The 14,997-nt window shown below is 40.7% G+C and overlaps 1 protein-coding gene across 9 annotated transcripts in view; it reads left to right on the top strand.

Moving 5' to 3' along the window:
* KIAA0753 (KIAA0753 ortholog) overlaps positions 1–14,997 on the top strand; it is a 60,657-nt gene that overhangs the window by 22,356 nt on the left and 23,304 nt on the right. For 8 of the 9 annotated variants that reach the window (XM_029211722.1, XM_029211720.1, XM_029211721.1 and 5 more), the window contains 3 exons: positions 6,866–7,101; positions 8,337–8,503; positions 10,594–10,713. In XM_029211722.1, the coding sequence (XP_029067555.1) occupies positions 6,866–7,101; positions 8,337–8,503; positions 10,594–10,713 (523 nt within the window). Of the gene's footprint in view, positions 1–6,865; positions 7,102–8,336; positions 8,504–10,593; positions 10,746–14,997 lie in introns of all 9 variants that reach the window. The other variant, XR_003791932.1, reaches the window with a different exon arrangement.

Here is a 14,997-nt window from a genome sequence, read left to right as displayed (position 1 = left end):
TAAGGGAAACTACTGTGATCGTTTTTATATATGTCTCTTGGTACATGTGTGCCTGTGTTTCTGTTGGGTTTATTCCCAGGAGTATAATTGTTAGGTCATCAGGGTATGTATTGGTTCAACTGTAATAAAGATTTTTTTCAAAGTAGTTTTATCCTTTTATATTCCAACCAGCCGTGTATGAGAACAGTTGCTACACATCCTTGCCAGCCCTTGTTATTAGTTTTTAAATTTTTGGCGACCTGGTTGATGTGTAAGGCTGTCATTGTGGTTTTCGTTAACGTTTTCTGGATGTTTAATGGTGAGTACTTCTTCATATATTTATTGGCCATTTACATGTCTTCTTTTGTGAAGTGCCAGTTCAAGTCTCCTGACCAGTCCTCCCTCCCTCTCTCTCTCTCTCTCTCTCTCTCTCTCTCTCTCATTTTCTATTCCCTTTCTCTCTCTCTCTCTTTTTCTTTATTGATTTGTAGGAGTTCTTTGTAGGAGTATTCTACATAGGACCCTTTCTCAGTTACCTGTGTTGTAAATATCCTCATAGAAATAAGATGTAGCTTGCTTTTAAATGTTGCCGAGGTGTCTTTTGATGGACAGAATTCTTAATTTCACTGTATTCCAATGTAGCAATCTTTTCTGTATAGGTTTTTTGTTGTTGTTGTTGTTTGTTTTTTGGTTTGTTTCTGGATCCTGTTTACGAAGCTTTTCCTTATGCCAAAATTAAGAAACTATTTTCCTGTGTTATTTCCTAAAAAAGGTTCATTTTCTTCCAGGTGGATATGTAGTTGAGCTAGCACTCTTTGTTGAAAATATTATTCTTTCCCCACAGTGGCATACAGTGTCACTTTTGTCATAAGTTGTGTCCACATATGTGTGGGTCAGTTTCTGGGTCCTCTTTCCTCTTCCACTGATTTATTTGTTGGTTCTTATGCTAGTGTACACTATCTTACTTAACTATTCTAAGTCTCGATATCTGGTAGAACAGCTTTTGTCACCTGTTCTTCCAGAATGTCTTGGCAAATCTTGACCCTTGGTATTTCCATAGAAATGTTAGGGTCAGAATTTGTTAATTTTCATCCCCTCCCCCTCCAACAACAAACAACCTATTGGAATTTTGGTGAGGAATTGTTATCTTTACAATATTATATTTCCCAATCCACCAGCAGGGTATATATCCCTCCATTCATTTAGGTTGTCTTTAAATACTCTCAGTAACTTATAATGTGTGTGTGCGTTTGTTCATCTTTATTTAGAATTATTCCTTGGTATTGCTATTTTCAGTGCTCTCAATGCTTTCAGTAAATGATATCTTTTTAAAAATTTAATTTTTACTGAATATTGTGGATATACAGACATATAGTCAATTTTATGTGTTGATCTTATATCTAGGAACCTTGATAACCTAATTTATTTCTAATAATTTATGGGCAGATTATTTGTGTTTTGCAATGTATATAGTCATGTCATCTATGAATATAACCATTGGTTTATTTCCTCCTTTCCAGTCTTTATTCCTTTTATTTCTTTTTCTTCTATGGTTTTCTGGTTTTATTTACTTGATCTGTAGATGACTGATATAAAGGTATGTTAAAGTCTCTTGAGACTTTTAAAATTTCTCTTTGTATTTCTATTCATTTTTGTTTTGTACATTTTGAAGTTGTGCTGTTAGATGCATAAGCGTTCCTTACTGATAAATCTTTTGTGTGTGTGTGTGTGTGTGTGTGTGTGTGTGTGTGTGGGTGGGTGTGTGTGGGTGTGTGTGTGATACGCGGGCCTCTCACTGTCGTGGCCTCTCCCGTTGCGGAGCACAGGCTCCGGACGCGCAGGCTCAGCGGCCATGGCTCACGGGCCCGGCCGCTCCGCGGCATGTGGGATCTTCCCGGACCGGGGCACGAACCCGCGTCCCCTGCATCGGCAGGCGGACTCTCAACCACTGCGCCACCAGGGAAGCCCTGATAAATCTTTTTTCTGTGGATTTTGTATGTTATTATTAAATATCTCTCTTGGCCTTTTTAACGTCATTCGCTTTGGATTCTGTTTTGTTTGATATTAATATTGTTTCATCTACCTAACTTGTTTGGCATTTACCTAGAATAACATTTTCCATCCCTTTATGTTCAGTTTTTCTTTGCTGTTTTAAGAATGTCTCTTGTAAATAGTTTATTGTTGGTGTTTTTAACCCTGTTGTAGAGTTCTATATTTAACCTACTTACATTTACTGAGATTAATAGCACATTTGAACTTCTTTCTACCTTATTTTTTGTTTTCCACTTGCCACTTTTTTTTTCTTTGTTGTAATTTATTATGTTAATCAAGTTCTTGTTTCATTTTGTTTCCTCTACTGATTTGAAAGTTATATATCAGTCTGTTTTTCATTTATTTCTCAATCTAAACTAATTCTGTGGAAATCTGTAGCTTAATGCACTGCCTCTATCATGAATGTAACAAAACCTAACTTACTCAGTTACTATTAGATATTTACTCACTGTAATGTGGTATTCTGTTCCCTTCATTGGTAGACAGGTAGAACTAGTATAGCACCTTCCTTCTAACCAGAAGGCTGCCTTTGCCAGCCTTTCCCTCAGGACAGGTGTGATGTCTATTTGCCGCTGTATCCTCTGTGGTAGCCCCAAGGCCGACACATAGTTAGGCATTTAAATGAGTGACTGTGAAGAAGTGAAATAGAACAAGAAAAGGCCTCTGAGCTGCAAATCACAGTAACCTGAGATCTGGGTGCTCATTTATGATACTCTGGAGGGAATGTGGTGAACTTTCCAGGCCTGCACACAGAGATATGTTCCCTAAATGAGTTAAAAGATGAGAGGCGCCCATAACTGAGTTGTGAAAGATTAGGACCAGATTCAGAGAGAGAAGTTGGGAAACCTGCTAATATAAAACTCACTGTAGGCACCAATGTGGGAAAGCAGGAAGACAGACCACAGTGGGAAAAACGGGGACCAGAAAGACCTCACTCTAGTCCCAGCTCCGCCAGTTTGTGATCCTGGGTTGATGACTTAATCTCTCTGAACCTTCATTTTTTCATCTGTGAGTGGGGATAATACAGGCACACCTTATTTTCTTGTGCTTCACAGATACTGTGATTTTACAAATTGAAGGTTTGTGGCAACCCTGCATTGTCAGGTGATGGTTAGCATTTTTTAGTGATACAGTATTTTTTAATTAAGGTGTATACATTTTTTAAAGACATAAGGCTATTGCACACTTCATCGACAACATACTACATAGTGTAAACATAACTTTTATATGCACTGGGAAACCAAAACATTTGTGTGGCTCGCTTTATTGTGATATTTGCTCTATTTTGGTGGTCTGGAACCGAACCTGCAAGATCTCTCAGGTACCCCTGTGGTCCTTATCCGATGTAACTGACTTAGTTGTTGTAAGTAGCAAATTAGATAATTCATCAAGAATTAAGTGAGCTTCAGTTATCTGGAAAATGTGTTTATGTGGAACAGCTCCGTAGTTCCTGACAGGGCAGAATGAATGGGCCTTGCCCTGGACTGAGAGAGTCAGAAGATGTGACTCTGCTGCTTGCTGACCTTGTGACCTTGAGTAAAGCACTTAACTGTTACTTCCTCATCTGAAAAACCGTAGTAATCATTGCCCCACCTGCTCTGTGTGTCATGGTGAGCCTCAAATATGAATGTGAATTATGTTAGATACTGAAAAAATGTGCAGATGTCAGGGCTGATCATAAAATCACTGTCGTTATCATCATTACAAATTGAGGTATTATGGTTAGCTACTTTGCAAATTTAATACAGTTGCTCATGGGGAAGGATATGGTAGCCCTCTTATTTATTTTATTGGTATTTTTTTGGTCTTTATAATCTGAATTTCAGAAGGTTGCAGTTTCTGTTTCTGTTTTAGAGCTCACTCTACCTAATACCTCCATTCTGAGTTCCTAAGGTCCCTTCTTCCCAACGCCCCCCCGCCAAAAGTCATAGGGAGCCACTTGGGTGGAAAACCCCGTCTTTTCAGTTGGGATATATGTGTGAGCCTGATTTGATCTTGTGATTTATATAATTGTTGGCTGGCGCGTTTCTTTAGCAGCTTCTGAAATGTTCTTGCAGTGGTTGATTGCATTAGTATAACTTGTCAGATGTAAGGATGCTGGTTCCCTTCCCATCACCAGCAATGTCCTCAAACTCAGCTGCCCCTGGAACTTGTACTACATTTGCAGTTGATTTATGCAAATCAGAACTGAAAAGGCATCAGGACCTAGAGGTCAGAGTTGCCTTGCTATATGTAAACTTGGGGATTAATAAGTTTTAGACTGAGGATTTAGTCTAAGCATTCTTTCCTTCCAATTTATGTACCCTTGCAGCGTAACTTCCATGACCTTGAAAAGTACCAGATTAAAAAAGTGGTGCAAGGAGAATCTGGCCTTTGGCTGCATTAAGGTAGTCTAAATGTAGTTTTCCTTTTATTATGAAATATTTAAAACATATAGAAAAAGAATGAAAATAATAAATACCTGTATATCTACTAGCCAGATTTAACAAACTTTAACATTTTTGTTTTATTTGCTTCAGAATTTTTTTTGGAAATAAAATATGACAGCTACAGCTGAAGTGCCTTTTATATTTCTCTCCCCATTCTATACCCCTCCCTCCCTCCCTCACCAGAGGTTACTCTTGTTATTATAATATGGACCTGCCCTGTTTTTATACTTGTACTGCTTATGTCTCTATCCATAAACACTATAAAGTATTGTTTCATATGCTATGCGTTTCATGTCAGTGATATCTTACAAATGCAACATTTGCAGTTTGCTTTCCCCTCCACTTAACGTTTGTAAGACTTGTTCATATTTATACATGAATTCTAATTTATTAATTCAACCACTGGATAGGTTTCCCTTGTATGAATATACCATAGTTTATTCTCAGTTCTTATTGATGGACATTTGGGTCGTTTCCACTTTTTTGCTGTTACAAACACGATGAAGTGAATATCTGTGTTCATGTCTTCCTGTGTAAGCGTGAGGGTTCCTCTAGGCTGAGTCTGTGCCCAGGAGTGAAACTGCTGAGTGACAGTGTGGGTGAGTCTTCAAGTAGCTGTGCCAGTTTACTCCTGCACTAGTAGCTTGTGAGAGTACTTGTTTTTCTACATTCTTGTTTATACGTGGTATTGTCACACTAAAAATTCCCCCCAATCCGATGGGTGAAATGGTACCTCATTGTCTTAATTTCAGTTTTTCTGATTAGTGATGATCATCTTTTCATGCTTTTATTGACGGTTCAGATTTTCTCTCTAAATTGCCGTTTTCTATCCTTTGCCTGTTTCTCTGTTGGATTGTTTGTTTTTTTTACAGATTCATAGGCGTTCTTTACATATTATGTATATTAAGCTTATATTAGTTATATGCATTACAGAGATGTACTTCCAGACTCTGGCTTGTCTGTGACTTTATGGTGTCTTTTTGTCAAAAGGAAGTTGTAGTTTCATGTAATTAAGTTTAAATATGTTAACATTATTTGACTTTAAGAAAGCCTTTTCTGCCCTGATGTCATAATCATATTCTCCTATATTTTCTTCTAAAATCTTTAAAGTTTTCCTTTCACATTTAGGTCTTTATTCCATTTATAATATAAGCGTTCAGTTTGAGGCAAGGATCCTCATGCTGAACAGTTAAATTTTTATTTTGTTACCTGTGGATACTAATAATTTCAGCACTATTTATTGAACAATCCAGTTCATATTCACTGATTTGTCATATTGCCTTTGTCATATCCATCCTGCTTCATTGGTTTCTGCCTCTTCCTGTATCACTCCCACACTGCCTTAATTATTACAGCTTTATCACGAACACTTTATCTCTGGGAAAATAAGACTCCCACCCCTGCCCTATTCCCCACTTTTTTGTTCTTCAGAATTATTTGGGCTATCTTGGGATTTTACACTTCATAAGAAATTTTATCATTAACCTGTTTAGATCCCCAGAAAAATCTGTTGGGATTTTAATTGAACTTGCATTTGAAATTGTAGATCACTTTGGGGAGAATTGACAGCTTTACAGTATTTTTTCATTCACGAATACAGTTAATCCAAATTTTCTTTCATGTCCTTTAAAATACCTTTGAATATTTTCTGTAAAAGTCTTGTACATCTTTCATTAGATTTCTTCCTTAGTGCCTTACGGTTTAGTTGCTAATGTTAATGGGGTATTTTTTCTCTTATGTTTTCTCTAATTAGTTATTTTGATGTGTGGGAATGATATTGACTTTTGTATATTTTTCTTCTTTTATCCAGAAACCTTGCTGAACTCTGTTCTTAGTTGTAATTGCTTATCTGTAGATTCTCTTGGATTTTTTTTCTATGTAGGAAATATCTCATCTTCAAATAAAGACAGTTTTACTTTCTTTTCCACTGCAGGTTGTATGTCATGTATGGAGTTCAGACTTTATTCTCTATCAGATTAGGAGCCATTGAAGGTTTTGAGAAGTGATATTTAAATATTTACATTGAAAAAAATAATTATGGTAGCCCGGAGAAGGTGTGGTTGAAGATAAAGAAGGCGTCAGTTAGAAGATGCCATTGTTACAGTCACAGGATATTATTGCAAGCCTGACCTTGGGTGGTGGCAGAAGGGAAGGAAGGATAAGACATACTTAAGAATTGGGATCTGAGAGACCGGGTGGGTAAGTAAATGTGGGAGTCAGCCATGGCACTTAGGTTTCTGCTTGTAGAACTGCAGTAGGAGCCATAGGATTAGGAGCAACTTGGACAGCAAAACACCTCAGTTTTTAACAGGGTATTATTGTGAGCTTATCTGTCTCTAGATAATCACTCTCACTTGATTTGAACAGCATTTCCCTCAATTTGTCCTTCTGAAATCTCCACGTAGATAAGTATCAACCTGATAAGGAGCTTCCAATGACCCAGAGGTTGGAAAACGAGCTTGATGTATTAGATGCGGATATCCTTCCGGAAGAAGCTCCATCTGTTGTAGACCAAAATGCGAACTTCAAAGAAGAGGCATTAGCCCTGGCAAAAACAAGAGCAGGGAAAAAGAAGCTTGTGACTGAGAATGTGCCACCCTTTAGCAAGAAAGATACTCTGGCACCGGCAAGACTACAGCAAGTATGAAATCACTCCTTTCTTCTGGCCCATTTGTATTAATCTGACATTGTCTAAGGTCACACAGGCTGGTAAGAGGTGGAGCTAGGATTTGAGTTCTCAGGCCTTTGAATGCCAGAGCCCTTGAGTCCAACTATCTAAACTAAGCTTAGCTCCAGGTCATTTTTATCTTTTAACAAAAAACAACAAGTTTTAATACTGTTACTAAGGGCAGGGCATTCTTTCTTGTCCTGGTTTAGTAAGAGCCTAACTGTTTTGATACCAAGATCTTCACTGGGTAGGTTTTTTCTGCTTCTGATTTGGAAGTGTGAAATTTGAGGGGATTAAGATTTCCTGCTAAAGATAAATATCGATAAATATTTGATATTGAAAGGCATCTTAGGGTGAGTACTTTCTAATATGGCTTTGGGAGCCAGCTGGCTTGAAAGTACATTATATTTTAAGCTTCTATCTAAAAGTTAACTTAAGGCCCTTCCAGTGGAGAACTGGCCACAAGACCACCTCCTAGTCTAAATACCCTTAATGTAGTTACTCCCATCTGATGGGTTGTCCAGAGGCTTATGTAGCAAACCTGCATATTGTCAGGTGACCCCAGAAAAAGGATATTGGCAATTATCACCTGTTACTGATAGATCATGGATTAAGATCGTCTTTATTCCTTTTCAGACAAACTCTTAAGGGGGGTCGTTGGGAAATCAGGATTCAGCCTGTGTAAATTCAGCCTGGTGCTCTCCTCCGAGGCAGCCTCATCCTCTACAGTGTTTTACAGTAGCCATTCTGTTTAGATGGCGTGTGCCTTTCTGCCTTCACCGTCGTGCTCCTCCTCCATTAGCCCTTTTAATCTTCTAGAAATTCGTGAACACATTAGCTCCCATTTTACAGATGGGAAGCCTAAGACTCAGAGATGCATTTTAACCAAGAATGTTTTACAATTTACCTCTTTTGTTTAGTTAGGAAAAATTATTAAAAAATATAAATATATATTTATATAAATATAAATATAAAGACGGCCAAGCCAGGGATTCCAGTTTTATGCCTCCACCCCTCTCCCCACAACCAAAGTTGTTTCAGTGTAATTTGTACCCTCCCCGAATTTCTGCTACAGTGCTTTCCACTTAGGTTTTTGCTGAATGGGTGCATGAACATCATAGGGCCATTTGAAGCTTCAGTAAGCCAGAGGTTACAGCCAGTTTCTTTGATATCCGTTTGGCTTTATAATTCATAGTTATCTCTTGCAGGGACTCCACAAAGCTGAAAAAAGTAGACCACCCCAATCTTACAGCAAAAGCAGGTTGCAACGGACAACAGTCTCTTCCAGGTTAAAAATGAACCAGCAGCCTGTGAAGGACCATAAGGCTCCTTGGATACCCCCAAACCCCACATCCCCACTGGCATCTCCTAAATGGTATGTAAAAATTCACGGAACCATTTGGGTGTTTGACTTTATTTTCCTCCACAGATCAAAGGTGACCTACTCCTTGGAGCAAATAAAGCAGCATCCTTAGTTCCCATTAAGGGGAAAAGCTTATTTGGATGAGTAATATATACATGAGACATTTTTTGCTAGAAGCCTATCGGTTCCTCTTTCCTACCTGGCTATGGGTAGAGTAACTCCCACGGGTCACCCCAATACCCTGTGGACATGTTCACCGTATGGAGGATCATGGGCTGCCCTTCACTTGTCTCTTCACCCAGTGGATCCTAGTTACTTGAGGCCAGGAACTGTGCCTTCCTTGTATCTGAATGTACAGTGCCTGATGTAGTAAATCTTAGTAGACATCTAGTAAATCTTTGCTGAATGAATGAATATTTAAAAATAATTCCTATTCCAAGTCAAGACAATATGGATTATAAAACCATGCAAATCTCATAGACGCTGTCCTGACCGCAGGGGACAGTTAGGATAATGCTGACATTACTGCCTTGTCACCCTCACTCATAGCACATGGAGAATGAGGACCCGCCACTCCACGGAGCTGGGGAGAAGGCACTGTCCTTCAGGGGCTGCAGAGTCCAGTTAGGTGGAAGTAGTCTTTGGGGAATTGGTTAAAAGTGAAGGGGAGGACTTCCCTGGTGGCGCAGTGGTTAAGAATCCGCCTGCCAATGCAGGGGACACGGGTTCGAGCCCTGGTCCGGGAAGATCCCACATGCCGCGGAACAACTAAGCCTATGCGCCACAACTACTGAAGCCTGCACTCTAGAGCCCGCGAGCCACAACTACTGAGCCCACGCGCCACAACTACTGAAGCCCGCACGCCTAGAGCCCGTGCTCCGCAACAAGAGAAGCCACCTCAACAAGAAGCCTGCGCACTGCAATGAAGAGTAGCCCCCACTTGCCACAACTAGAGCAAGCCCGTGCGCAGCAACGAAGACCCAATGCAGCCAAAAATAAATAAATAAATTTATAGAATATATATATATAGAAAAACAAATTAAAAGTGAAGGGGAGCATGTATACCGTGGGACAGTGGTTCTCAAAAGCACAATGGAAAGGGCCAGGAGGTAGGACAGTAAAAGGAAGGCAGCCAAAAGTAGTAATGGGGGGAGGAGAACAAGTGAGAAGATAGGTGACTTGAAGGGTTCAGCTTTTAAGAGGCGGGCAGGAGACACGGTGAGAAGCCTGGTGGGATGGAGTCCCCGAAGACTCTGAATGACTGTGAATGGATGGTTATGCTTATTCCTCGACTCTCACTTTAAAGCTGAAGAAACAGTGTCCAACGAATCTAATGTCTTGCTTATATAGCAGAGCTGGGACTAAAATCAGGTCTTCTGATTTCACAGTGTATGTGCTTTTTTGCTTTTATTTCTCTGCTCTAAATTCTGTGTTTTTGGGGAATTCCCTGGCAGTCCAGTGGTTAGGACTCCGTGCTTCCACTGCAGGGGGCATGGGTTTGATCCCTGGTTGGGGAACTAGGAGCTCGCATGCCACCCAACGTGGCAAAAAAAAAAAAAAAAAAAAAAAATCTGTATTTTTATATATGTGTTAGTATAGAGATGTGAATTCAGTTGTAAGCTCGTAAAAACAGCAGTTGGTTGGAGTTTATATTGCAAACCAAATATACAGTGGACTGTCTTCTAGAGTGTATGTATGGTCGGTGGGGGAGGGGAGGGCATAAGGCTTACAGGCTCAAAGTGCTGTATTAGGCCTTACAAAGGCACAAAGTTGCTATGTAACATGGAATGTAATCAGTGACCCAAATCTATATGTTAAAACAGGGTTCTGTTGAGGTTCACCCATTATTCTGTAATGGACAGTTGTTTTTTCATTTAAAATAGTGATTGCTTCTATGAAGCAAAGGAGGACTTCTCTCCTTTGACACTGAGCCTGAACCCTGGAGGATCTCACTCTGCTTTACATTCAGTTTCCAATTCAGAGCCCCATCCTGTAGATCACCATTAATTTAACGCTCTTGTCTTCTCTGAGCTGGCACCTTTTATGAGTCATTGGATGTGGAGTGAATGATTACAAAGGCATAGTTTTCCATTTTTTTGCAGCGCTGCCTGGCTAAAGGTGAAATCTAGCCCCAAAGATGCCACAAAAGAACAGTCTCTCCAGAAAGAAGATACTCAAGAGGAAAGTCAGTTGAGAGGTGCTGTTGAGCACGAAGCAGTGAGGTTTGTGCTGGCGTTCGTCAAGTCTTTGAAAAGTAAAGGCCCCCTTTCACGAGGATTCTAAAGCAACCTCTTCTCTTTCCCATGTATAAAGTTGGCTATTTAAAATGGAAATCACTAAACTTTTCTGTCAAAGTATGCAGCTCAGACAGTGAACCCCTTTTTTATTCTTTGTCTAATTCATTCAAAAATTACGTATGTGTCAGTTGTCTACCAATTGCTTGTTTTGTATATGGTACAGTTGTGAGCTTTCTGGAGACTTTTAAAAGGGGGGCAAAAAGGACAGAATCCCAGCTGCTGCTTAGTAGAGAGGACATATCACTGACTATAATTAAGATAGAACATCATATGTCCCCTGAGAACTGAAGAGTTAAGAGCTGAGAGAGTTCAGAAGGGGGACAGGACACCTCTGCAGAGATCTATGCTTTGTGGAGGGAGATGGAAAATCAATTAGGACTTAAAGAATAGGCTTTAAATAGGGGGTGATGAGGTGAGGCCATTCCATGACAAGAGAGCAGTGAAAACAGGTTGCTCTGCATTCATTTGGCTGGAATTGTTCTTGCAATTATAGGGAAGCCAAAGTGAAAGTGGACCATTAGATAATTTGATACTATTCACGTACCCTAAACTGAAAGCATCAAGCCCTAACACATACAATAAGGTTGTTCCGAGTTAGCTTTTCCTTTCTGTTTTTATTTGACTTTGCTCTGCCTTTAGGGCTCTCCTGGGAGCCCATTTCTTTGAGCTGGAAGATACAGGAACAGCTTTGTTTTACAGCTGAGCAAGAAGTCCTAATTGCAGCAATGGCTAGTTTTCTCGAGAATATTCGTGGGTATTTTTCTTGTGGCTCTGCACACTCACCAGGAGTGCTCTTGCGGGTGAATGTCTTTTTACATGAAACGCCACACAGAGAGCTTTACTGGCCCAGAGGCTGCGTTACCTCCTGAGTCTTTAATGGAGCCAGGATTGGTGCTCTGGGGGATCCTGACTCCTGGTCTCTTTATGTGGTAATGATACCTGCAGGTCAAGGCAGAATTGGTCTGAGTCTTTTGTACTGTCTGCTAGACTCACTTGGCTTGATGCTGAAACCTCCAAAAGATTAAAGGAATTAGAAGAATTAAAAGCCGAAGAAATGGACAAAATGCAAAAACAGAGGTAACTGTATGTTTCTGAGGTAGAGAAAAACCAAAGCAGCAGGGCTGTTCTACATCATCTAGTCGTTTTCACAACTAGTTGAGATTGTTTAGTGGTGTAGTCACACCTCTCATGTTTATTGACCATCTGCCTGCTTAAAGTACTTCGAAGTCACCTAAGAAGCCAACAGTGGAGCCCAGACTGGAGCCCCAGGGAGTCCTGGCTGGTTTGAGGAGAGTTAGGGTGACTCTGATACCATCCTCTAGGCTCAATTGGTTTGATGCTGAAACTTCCAGAAGAACAAAGGAATTGAATGAACTCAAAACTGAAGAAATGGATAGACTTCAAAAACTGAGGTATGGGACTTTTCTGGTGGCGCAGTGGTTAAGAATCCTCCTGCCAATGCAGGGGACACGGGTTCGAGCCCTGGTCTGGGAAGATCCCACATGCCGCGGAGCAACTAAGCCTGTGCGCCACAACTACTGAGCCTGTGCTCTAGAGCCCGCGAGCCACAACTACTGAAGCCTGTGCGCCTAGAGCCCGTGCTCTGCAACAAGAGAAGCCACCACAATGAGAAGCCCATCCACCGCAATGAAGAGTAGCCCCTGCTCGCCGCAACTAGAGAAAGCCCACGCGCAGCAACAAAGACCCAACACAGCCATAAATAAATAAATAGATAGATTGATTAATTAATTAATAGGGGGAAAACAACTGAGGTATGTGTTTGCTTCTGAGGAAGGACAGTGAATGCTTGCCTATTCTAATTGGTCTAGGTAGCTTCACCAGCAAGCTGGACCATGTGGGCCTAAGCTCACTAAATGAATGAAGGAATGAATGTCTGCGTGCCTACGTGTATTTTACACAGTATTTTTGCTAGGAATTATTTCCTTTGTGTGGAGTTTGAATGATATGATATCTATAGTTTCGGAGGAGTTTAATCTGAAAGATCAGTATTATATCTATTTGTTTGTACTGCACTCAGAGGTGCTTTTCTCCTGGCTTGGTAGGGTAGGAGGTTGCTATGCAATCTGCTCTTGTGAGTGGCTGTGTGGATACTTTTGCTTCACACGTTAGCTTGAGTGCAGCCTAAGGTTTTTGAATTAGTTTGCTTTTCCCATTTGCCCCCAAGAGTGTTACCACCTAACTACGGGCACGAGGAAGTTCATGAGAAGGTTCAGTTGATACTGCTGCAGTTGGCTCATTGTCCTAGCTCTGATAATGATTCACCCTGAAGTCACACGAACAGAATTCTCGTTGACACAGCTGTGCATGCTGTCACTGGTCATGATAGAACATTCACTCCCAGGCTGGAAGGGCTGTGGCTCTTGCTTTAGAGGGTGAGCACTGTGAACCACCACCCCAAACCAAGAGATAGGTCAGCACCCCTGCTCTCAAACCCTCTGTGAGGCCCTCTTCAGTTGCATCCCCTTCTTTCTCCCCAGAGTTCACCACTGTCCTGATTCCTGTGTTAATCTTTTCATTACCCTTATTCATAAATCTGTTATATAAGTGTGTATCGCTAGCCATATATTGTTCATCCTGACAGCTGAGAAGCAAGCCCAAACCTAGCTAAACAAGGAAAAGGCCATGCTGCTGGTAGTAGATGAAGATTTCCAGGGAAAGTAGGCTGCACAGAGTCCATCCTGCACTTCCCTAGGAGTTTTTAGGTGCCCATCCTGGGAAGTTAATGGGCAAGGTCATGAATGAGTCCTTGCAAATGTAGGGCTTACCCCATTTGGGGCATCTGGAAGTGAACCAAGTGCAGTGGACTTCTGGAAGAAGCCTGGTCAGGGGGACAGCGGGCTGCCTTGCATAGTTTTCTGTTTTATTGCCAAGAAGTATTCTATTGCATGACTGTCCCACAGTCTGTTTATCCATCCTCCTGTGAATTAACCTTTGGGGTATTTTCCATTTTTAGTTAATATGGGAGTTACTTTCTAGTTTTTCCACATCCTAGCTGACATTTGGTAATGTCTGGGGTTTTTTGTTTTATTGTTTTTTAATTTTAGCCATTCTGGTGAGAGTGTGGTGGTATCTTGTTGGGATTTTAATTTGTATTTTCTTGAAGTCTAACGATGATGAGCATCTGTTTTAGTGCTTATTGTCATGTGTCTATTCAAGTCTTTTGCCCGTTTTTTATCATTTTTTTAATTATTGATTTTTAAGAGTTTTAAAATATATTTTCTGGATTTGAGGCCCTTTTCAGAATATGTGCAGCAAATATTTTCTCACGATACTGTGGCTTGCCTATATATTTTCTTAATGGGGTCTTTTGAAGACTAGAAGTTTTAAATTTTGATTAAGATCAGCTTATCAATTTTTTCATTTTACAGTCTCTTTTGTGAAACAAGTAATCATTGCCAATGCTGACATCTCAAAGATAGTCTGTGTTTTCTTCTAAATGCTTTATAGTTTTAGGTTTTATTTTTATGTCTGCAATCCATTTTTTATTAATTTCTGTGCATGAGATGAGATGCTGACCCAAGTTCATTGTTTTCCTTATGGATATCTGGCTATTCTAGCACCGTCTGATGGAAGGATTATTGACCTTGAGCTTTACTCTAGGGTCATCTGGGTGGACTGTTGGCTAAGGACCCTCATGTGGGTCTTTAGGTCTTTCCTTTGGGGTAGGTCAAACTATCCAGAGATGAGTCTTTTGATCTTCTGCCTGGAGGGTGAGGACCTGATGCCAGTGTCCTAGGAGCTGAGCTGGGCAGGAGGGTGGTGAGTCTTACCAGTCGGCATTCAGCTCACGTACATGAACTCCCTCTTTTCAGTAGGGCATCTCCTGTCTCAATGTAATTGGCATCCCCTAGTCAAGAGGCCCCTCCAGAGAATGAGTAACCAGACTTCCCTCAGAGCTGGAGAGAGGCAGTGGTCCAGTTGTGCGAAGGAGGGAAAGGGACCTTGGGATCTAACTTCTCAAACATCATTTGACTCTTGTCTTTTATAGTTAAGCCACCTCCTCCCAGCTCAGCCCCAGGCCTAGGCATACCTGGTGCTACCAGTCTTAGGCCTCTTTAAGTCAGCAGTACAAATTGTGTAAGTTCTCAGGTTTCCCCATTATGACCCTAGAATTCAGCTTTCTCAGGCCAGTAAGTTACTTACCACTTTTGTCCTTCTGCTTCCAGCACCATTTTCCCCCCTTGTCTT

This window comes from Monodon monoceros, unplaced genomic scaffold (genome assembly GCF_005190385.1).
Source record: "Monodon monoceros isolate NGI ecotype Baffin Bay Population unplaced genomic scaffold, NGI_Narwhal_1 Super_Scaffold_9, whole genome shotgun sequence".
In the NCBI taxonomy this organism is placed as follows: Eukaryota; Metazoa; Chordata; class Mammalia; order Artiodactyla; family Monodontidae; genus Monodon; species Monodon monoceros.
This window is presented reverse-complemented; position numbering and strand designations above follow the sequence as displayed.